General features: G+C 43.5%; 1 protein-coding gene across 1 annotated transcript; it reads right to left on the bottom strand.

Moving 5' to 3' along the window:
• Positions 1-3,989: 3,989 nt before the first annotated feature.
• On the bottom strand, positions 3,990-9,068 carry fgf8a (fibroblast growth factor 8a; the record flags this gene model as incomplete). The annotated part of the gene is made up of 5 exons (XM_079279607.1): positions 3,990-4,274; positions 5,923-6,029; positions 7,960-8,140; positions 8,904-8,940; positions 9,037-9,068. The coding sequence occupies 5 exons, from the start codon at positions 9,066-9,068 to the stop codon at positions 3,990-3,992; spliced, it is 642 nt and encodes a 213-aa protein (XP_079135733.1).
• Positions 9,069-9,361: the final 293 nt, after the last annotated feature.

Here is a 9,361-nt window from a genome sequence, read left to right on the forward strand (position 1 = left end):
GGGGGGGGGGGGTGACCTTGTTATCCCTGTTGGGATCAGACTAAGAATACCCTCCCTATGTTAGCTGTCCCTGGTCAGGTTTCATATGGGGAGGAAAAACCAAGTGCCACAGTGTTTCCCTCCTGTTCAGTTTGGAAGATGCTGTAAGAAAGTTAAGGCCAACACCATAAAAAAGAAGCACGTGTTTGTTTCTACAAACAAACCTCCATTGTATTGACAGATATCTAGCTATCCACTTATTGTTGGATTTGTATTTATATCATGGCTACGTCAGGTGAAGTATCCACAAATGTGAAGACCTGTAAACACCTCCAATCACTGGCATATACTTTGAATGCTTCTGTGGACATACCAAGAAGACAGTGATGGATAGCTGACCACATACAGCCGACTAACAAACAAGTTGACATGATGTCAGCACTAAATGAATCATCAACGGTGTATTGACGAAAAGACTACAACCGGAGCCCTGTGAGATTGGCAGGGGCTGCGTGTACACAGCAGTATTTAGCAGCGGCGGTTAGCATAGTTAGCATTACTAATAGCTCACCTGCTGTAGGCTGGCAGCACAGGCTGTATGTAAGAAGTGGACGTAGTCACCGTGACATCACCTACTGGTTTGCGGACTGCTGTCTTGAAGCCTCAGGGGTGCCATTTTGGTTTTCACCATCTTGGTTTTTGGCCTTCTCCATCTTGTTGTTTTTGCAACTAGACACAAGAGGGTTGAGCACGACCAAATGCTGAATAAGACATTTTTATTTTATTTTTTTTTGTGTTAAAACTATTTTCATGAACTGAAAACACGGTGAAATGGTAAAAGTTCTTAGATGAAAACACAAACTTCTCCCAAACTGGACATCGCCATTGTAGTAACCTATCAACCACAGTAAGCCCCGCCCTAAAACATACCCATCTTTATTGTTCATTTAATAATAATAACAATACATTTTATTTATAGAGCGATTTTCAGAGTACTCAAAGACACTTTACATTAAATCCATCATAAATAAAAGCTATACACTAAAAACATAAAACACACAAGACTCTAAATGGGACCATAATGTACGAAATGAACATCTGCTGTATTGAAGAAGACTTTAAACTAGCAACTGAGAACATAAACTCATGATTACGATGTTTATTGAGGGAATAAATCAAGACAGAAGTAGGGTAATTTTCTCATAGACTTCCATATAATCTGACCTCTTTTTGCAACTGTAGGAGTCGCCTCCTGCTGGTCATTGTAGAGAATGCAAGATTAAGGAACTTAAATCAACTATCAATCAACTATCAATCACATGTCTTTGTGTTAAGAACAGAGCTGGAGTCAAGGTGAAGGCATGGTTAGCCTAGCTTAGCATCACACTGGAAGCAGGGGGAAAGCGTTAGCCTGGCTCTGTGTTAAAAAATACAACCACAAACAGCTCTAAAGCTCTCTGAATAGACAATGTCTTTTGTTGGCATTGCACATTTCTGAACCAAAAAATGAACATGTTTCATATCAGCCTCGTATCACGCTTACAGAAACGCGTAATGCCACACAGTTAACATTGTGACGCAATAACATTACTGCGACACTTTCTCAGAGTGAATGAATGCAAAAGAATTCCACAATCAACATCCATGGTTTGCAGAAATGCGTAATAACAACATGTCTCCCTGGCAACTGGGCTACTTATTTGTTCAAGTCGTCCACAAACAGATACCATTTCTTGTCAACAACAATTGGAGCAGTGACTGCGCTGCTGCCTGAAGAAGGCCATTGTCATCACAGTTACTTCGCCAAATGTTGCACCATCTTGCCTGACTGTACAGAGACCAAAACCCCGTGCTCAAAAGCCATGAAGTTCTGCAGGGGTGACATATTTGTATCGGCCAACCCCAGAATTCAGCATCACACCGGTTCCCTTGACAAAAAGCCAATGGGGTTCTTTCATTGGATTTTGGATTCGTGCAGAAAATAATAACATCTGTGGCAAACAAAACTTTTATGATGCTCAGACGTTTTGCTCAGCAAAATAAGCTTCACAAACGATCACCACTTTTATGATTTGTGAATTGGGAATGCAATCGGCAGAAGTAAAAAACTAATGTTAGTCGGCATGATGACTTTTGTTGTCTTAACTAGCGACTTTTTTAAAGACATTTAAAAGCATCAAAATTCTCAAGAGGGTTATGATGTACTTTATTCATCAAGCAGTAGTCAGGAACTAATTGGAAAGTAACATACTATAAATATCGACTTCAATAATATCGATTATCCCCTATTTAGTTTTGATTGTTTTCAAACAGTTTTAGCCTCTTTTTGTGGAAAAGCACATTGACATATTACATATGAAAAACACAATTTTTTTAGAGCAAGTGCACAAAGGAGCCCAACAGAAAACACACACATTGAACTGATTTGTGCCTTTGAATGAGTATGAATGATTTGTGCACATAAATGGACAGGACACAGCATTAAATGTGTCGTATTAAATCGCTAAATCACGATTCGTTTCAGATGTTGCTGGTCCAAAACGTATCTTTGACAACCCTTGAGCATATGTTAAAATGTTAACTTTGTTTCATGCTGTGTTTTGCACACAGCTTATGATCCTGGGAGAGGATTAGGTCGCTCTGCAAACTGCTCTGTGTCTTTTGGGGGTTTTCCACACAAATGGACCCAAAACAAGGGTGTACCAAACAAGAGTTTAATATCAGTATTTTAATGTACATTTATTCCACATTTTTAATAAATATTCCATCCTTAAAATTATTTTACACATCCTCAAATAAAAATATATTTATATATGTATAAAAAAAAACAAGACATTCAGAGGGCAACGAAAACACAAGAGGGTGTAGGAGGGGGGGGGGGTAGTGGGTGTGTCGGGGGTTCCTCACACACTGCATTTTGTACACGTCAGAAGCACAGTCACAGCGGGAAACCCTGCGATGATCAAACATAGCTGCCACATCGTTCCACCGTGTGACAAAAGATACAGTCGGGACAATCTGAACACTGCAGTGTCGCAGCAACACACGGCATGTTCCTGGCAGTGCGGCCAATCAGGGCCCTTCAAGTCTCCTTGAGCAGCAGGCGAGAGTCCAAAAAAAAGACTCCAGTGGTCATAAAGAAATGGAAAAAAACACAACGCACACTGTACTAAGATGTCCCAATAAGTCAGACAATTAGTTATGTGCATCTGAAAACAAACCGGTAACACGTTCTATGTCTATAATGCCTTCTAAAAATACCTGTTTTAATAATGTTTTATAATCTGCTTATAGCACTGAATAATTCTAGTTGTATTCATAATGCTTATAGTCAGAATAATTATAAAGCATTCATCATGACTTATAAGGTGAAGTCTCATAATACTTCACAATTACTTTTTTCAAAGGATAATAGTGTATTATAATTTCCATACATTAGAGCATTTTTATGATATTTTTTACGACACATTAAAATATTTGTTATAGCACATTATAATGTGATTATAAGATACTCTAAGTGGCCATTGTTTTTATTGAAGTAAAGGGGAAAATATCATTAAATCTACGCAACACACAACATGTTGTAAAATGATTTCTCACTTTACATAAAGAAAACAGTGACCACTTAGATTATCGTATTATAATGCATTATAACAGTGATAATAGGTGCTTATAACTACCATCTGATATATAAGCAGATAACAACGCATGAAGTATGTTTACAATGCGTTATAAACATGGTCATAGAAAGTGTTACCTCAAACTGTTGTTTTTTACACAGGTCAGTACTATGTCTGGAGTACAAAAATAGATTCCTCATGTTTTCATCTATGTACAGCTTTTTTTTCACTAAGAGAAAAATAAAACAATCTACATATTAAGATATAGTAGCTATGTTCAGTATAAAAATGTCTTTTTGGGGGGGGGGGGGGATGCAGGCTGCTGGATGATTCGGTCAGTCCCGTGAGTCTCTCTCTCTCTTTCTCTCTCTCCTCCATATCCCGGCATCCTCAGCGCTCTGACGAGTAGCGCGTGCGCTTAGTCCTTTGCCTGAAGGGGTAGTGGACGAAGTCGAACAGGCGCTGGTGGCTCGTATGGGCGGGCTGCTGCCCCTTGGGCAGCCGCTTCATGAAGTGGACCTCGCGCTGGTGCTGGCGCGTCCGCGAGCCCTTCCGCGGCCGCCCGCGCCGGGTGAAGGCCATGTACCAGCTCTCGTAGCGGGCGTTGCGCAGCGCCGTGTAGTTGTTCTCCAGCACGATTTCGGTGAAGATGCAATCGCGACCGTGTCCGTTATTCTGCGCGGGGAAAAACACAAGATATGCGGTTAGTGGGAAGACTTACAGATGGGGAAAGATATTGCATGTATAAAGGCCTCCCTGTGCAGCACACACACACACACACAAACACACATACAGCCCTCCCCCTTGTGCATGCGGCATATGCTACAGTCATTACAGATCAGAGAGAGGGGGGATGACAGTAAGCGATGACTCTTCTTCCCCCTCCAGCAAACATCCAGCGGCCCTTTGCGGGTCAGTAGCTGGATCCTCCAGCCATAAACCCCCCCCCCCCAAAAGTGTCACTTTTACCCCCTCCGGTTTGATCTCCTGTTGCATTTGTGGTTTAAAGTTAACCGAGCGGGTCTGCTTGAAATTGAATGACAATCGATGGAGCCCGACCCACTTCATGTGTTCAGTTATGGGCCCCACACGAAGACGCCAGTGCAGCTCGGGGGGGGGGGGGGGGAGTGAATTCCGGTTGGCAAGTGTCAAAGGTACAGTAAGGGTCAGCTGACGCAGCTCTTGACTTGGACGCGCAGTGCCGGCCTACTGTAGCGAGCAGTGTGTCAAAAATAGTCGAAAAAGACACTCTGTGTTCATTCTCTCTTTCTTCGATTCACACACACACACACACACACACACACTGCTGGGGCCAGGACAGGCTGTGACATGGGCCGGTAGCTCGGGGCAGATGGTGTGCGAGGCAGGGTGCTGGGTGGGTGGAGGGGTTAGTGTGTGCGTGTGTGTGTGTGTACGTGAGTGTGGGGTGGGGGTGGGGGGGTGCTGGCAGCTCTGTTTGTTAGCCGTCACAGTGAGATAGCCCGAGCCTCAAACAGACACACCTACACACTCACATGACAGCAACGAATACACATCCGGGACTAAACTATACCCAAACCAAGAAGCTCATGTTTAAATGTATAACTATCATTAGCCCTCTAAACTAGAGGAAATCACCACACATAATCTTGCACGTCATCTTTTCTGAAAGATTCATTTTCTAGAAAATTGAGAACTTCGAGGAGCTTTGAGAATGTCAGTTTCGACGCAAGAGGATGAACCCACACGGAGGATAAAAGATCCAAAACGTTTACTCGTCACAATTTCGTGGCATCTCATGTGTGTGCGAGAAGCTTTTGCGGAAAATACAATGGAGGCTTGTCGTCGTCCGCGGAAGCGTAACGCTCACCCCCAGGTAAAAGCTCCGTCGGCACCGTTGCTGTCGTTTGCGCTGTTAGCTGCAAGCCGGCGGCTCAGCTGCTTGGAGGCAATAGATTCCCTCTAACTTTTGCGTGTAGCACCTTAAAAGTTGTGAGTCTAAACAAAAGGAATGCTCCCAGTGGTTTTGAAGATATGGTCTGAAGGTTGGAATTCTTTTTTAATAATCTTATCGTCAACAAATCCCATATAAAACGATGTGTCTGTCTCCATACTTTCCGACCTTCTGTCTGTGGCTCTCAGCTCCAAGCTCATTGGTTCCTACTGTAGACGTCAATCTTTAAAAACACTTCTCCCAAAATATATTCCAAGATTATGGCATGGAGCACCGGAGCTAATGACGTTTTTGAATTCTCCGCTCTCAACAGTTTGCCTTTTTACAAAACAGAAGTCCACCGGACAGAACTCTTGCCTTCTGCTGCTCGAGATCGACTTTTCCTCTCACCTTGCCGATGAGCTTCCCCCTCTTGTTCATGCAGATGTAGAAGCCCGTCTCGGCTCCCTTGATGCGCACTCGGCTCCCGAACGTGTCCGTCTCCACGATGAGTTTAGCTAAAGGGATCGAAACAAAAAGAAGAATTTGGTGAGCGAGCCGAGAGCAGGACGCTCTGTAAAAAAGGGTTGACGTGCCCTTTTTCCTGATATTCCATAAAACATTATAACCTGAATGAATGGCTCAACAGCGTGCGCACGCTGGACATAAAAGCATGCAACACACGCGGAAATGCTTGAGTGCGTTTCCAAGCATGCATACTCTCTCTGCTTACACACACACACCAGAACCCTTGGGACTGTTCCTGGGGATTTTGTGCGAGCTGAATTCTTGCAGAATGATGAAACCACGTGTCTCCCGATTCTTTGAAAGCTAAAGAGGAGCGACCCTGGCAGGCCCATTGAGAATTCCTCTTCAAATAAATCTGCGTTGACCTCACACATAAATCTTCATATTTATCTCTATTTCCCCGAGACATACTCACACAGAGCAAGGACTTTGTGGAAAGTTTTTTTGTTTTAACGTTGCTTTTCAGCAAGAAATCATAACTTTTGACAGATGCAACGATGTTACATTGTCGTCGATGTTTCTCCAGAAACATTAAGATACCTTTTCTAACCCACGCCGCCTCATATAAAAGTGCGTCCATGGCATCGGCCTCAAGGGTCACCGGGGTCGTCAACCCACTGACTAGCCACTACACGACGTCCGAGAATTACAGCTGTGGCTAGAAGTGGCAGCTTCAGCCGAGTCTGAGTCAAAGACAGACGTGGGAGGCTGTCTTTCCCGTGACACACTTTTTCTCTCTTCCTCCAGGTGACACGAGTAGCTCACGTTCTCCTGTTGAGGACGCACAACGTGACATGATCGCAACGACTACAATTTGATTCCCCAGTGCAGCAAACGCATCGTTTTGAATATGTACTCTAGTGAACTGAAACAAAACAAAGTGCAGGCTGGAGCGGCTGCAAAGCTCAGCGAGGCCCAGTTTGATTCAGACCGGACAGAATGGGGTTGGTGGTGGAGGGTTGGAGTGTGTGTGGGGGGGGGGGCAGGAAATGTTCGGAAGGTAGAGAACTGAGATGCCTTCTAATGGCTCTTCCAGACCGGGTGGGATCTCTGGAGGATCACCTCCAGCACTGCCTACAATCCGGCGGACGGTTTCTGTGAGCTCGGAGTTCACAGAAACTTTCGATCACAAAAACCCACCTCAGTCAGTGAACTGGTTTGTTTAAAGGTAGAGGCTTCACATAATGCGGATGATAAGGGAGGGGATCCACTTTGCCGTTTTGAAACCAGACGGAAATAGACTGCATGAATGGGAACCAATTCTAATCCCTTCTCTCGTTGTTTATGCCGATTCACACTTGTTTATGAAAGAAATAAAAATAAAGTATGCGACAAAGATTTAGTGATTTCATCTCATTTTCACATCTCAGATTTGTTTTTTTTTAATGCTTCAGGCCTTCTGCACAAGTTTCATGTAGAATATTGGCTGCAAGCCAAGTCAGAAAAAAAGAATTCTGGGAATAATTTCAATCACAGAGCAAAATCGAAATGAAGACTGCATGGTGACTTCAAAAGAAAAGAAAAGTAGACTGATACGATTTGTTTTAAATATCTTTGAATAAAAACGGAATTGTAAAACGATGTGCAGACCAGCGGAGATACAATGTGATGAGGGGAGATGAAAAAAAAATGCATGGCGACATTTAATCCAACCCGAATTTAAATTGCACGAGTAGCCTGTGGACAATTGAAGATGTATATGGCGTGAATGGAAAATAAACATGACATGTATCGAGATAATTCATTGCATTTGGGCTGAACATATATGTATAAAAAATAAAGAAAATGTAATTATTTGAATCTAAGGGATCCACTGAATATTTAAAAGAACTCGGTGGGTTATAGAGGAGGATCTTTGTCGCCGTTGGGCACCACAGAACGCTTGTGTGTCTACTGATGTTCAGGGTGTTTTTCTCTTACCGTGCACGTCACCGTCGTCGGCCATGGCGTTGATCTTCTTGTTGGGCAGGACCTGCACATGCTTGCCGCTGGTCCGGCTGTACAGCTGGTAGACCCGGATCAACCTGCGGCTCACGCGGTCCGTCACTTTGCTCTGCTCGCTTACATGCTGCGTGAAATTAGGCGGGGACTGATTGGTTACCTGTCAGAAATTAGATGTCACCACAATCATCAGTATGTGTTCATTCGTCTTTTTAGTTTTTTTTTTATTATTATTTATGTACAATCATCAGTATGTGTTCATTCGTCTTTTTAGTTTTTTTTTATTATTATTTATGTATTTTACTGATATTAAAAATAAAATTGGGTTGGGGTTACTGTTGGGAATCACAGAGAGGATAGATATCCTAACGCAAAAACAGCTTGTTGTTGTTTACCTCCCCCGAGTGACAAGTGTAACAACTTCCAGGACCAAAATTAAATGAACGGCTTCCAAAACAGACGCGCGGTGTGATTACAGGTTGTGCGCATGAGGAGAGAATGCGCGCAGCCTCTTTTAACTTCATACATCTGAATTTGGATCTCCCTGTCAGTGATGGAATGACTCGCTGCTGACTGAAAACACTGGATCCCCGTGCTTACTTTTGAACCCATTGACATTTTTTCGCCCAAGTGTTTCCCCTCTGCCTCTCGTCTGTGCCACCGCGTCCCGTGCCAGGCCCGGTGCGTGTTAATCAGCAAACCATGCCAAGCTGGTCGCGCGCTCTCCCCAGCAGCCATCCGATATCGTTATCATATAATGTTGCAATGAACCTCTCACCTTTTTACCCCTGCGCCGTGCGTCGCGCGCTTCGATCACCATATGCGTTTTTCTTAGATTCCCAAGTGATATCATCCGCATTTTAACGCTCAATATAAAATAAAACAATACAATAATGACAAAGAGATGGAAGGAAGTGACATACCTCAGCGTAGTAGCAGAATGCAAACAAGTGTAGACACCTGCAAAGAAAGAGAAGGGAAGTTGAATTGGTTTGGGAGCTGCGCGGAGGAGCTGTGTGTGAAGAGATGAAGGTGCAGGAGGATAGAGGCACTCACAGATAGCTGAGTTTGGATGCGATAGGTCGCATGTTGGATGGAGGTTCAAAAAAAGGCTCTTCCAGTAAATTCTCACCAGGGCTGCGAAGTCCAGCCGACCTCGTTGCAAGTCAAAAACTGACGTCCAAATATTTCACCGCAATCCACAACACAAAAAGAAGAGGAAAAAGTCCATATCTGGCTCAAGCAGCAGTGATTACTGAATGAAGGCTCCGCAAAGTCTAAGTGCACTTGCAATAGCGGAGTTGTGCGTTGAAGTTTTTTTTTGGAAAAACGCTGCAGGATTTTCCCCTATATTTATACATATATATTCATGTTAACAAAC

The sequence above is a fragment of the Melanostigma gelatinosum genome (assembly GCF_949748355.1).
Source record: "Melanostigma gelatinosum genome assembly, chromosome: 12".
NCBI lineage: Eukaryota > Metazoa > Chordata > Actinopteri > Perciformes > Zoarcidae > Melanostigma > Melanostigma gelatinosum.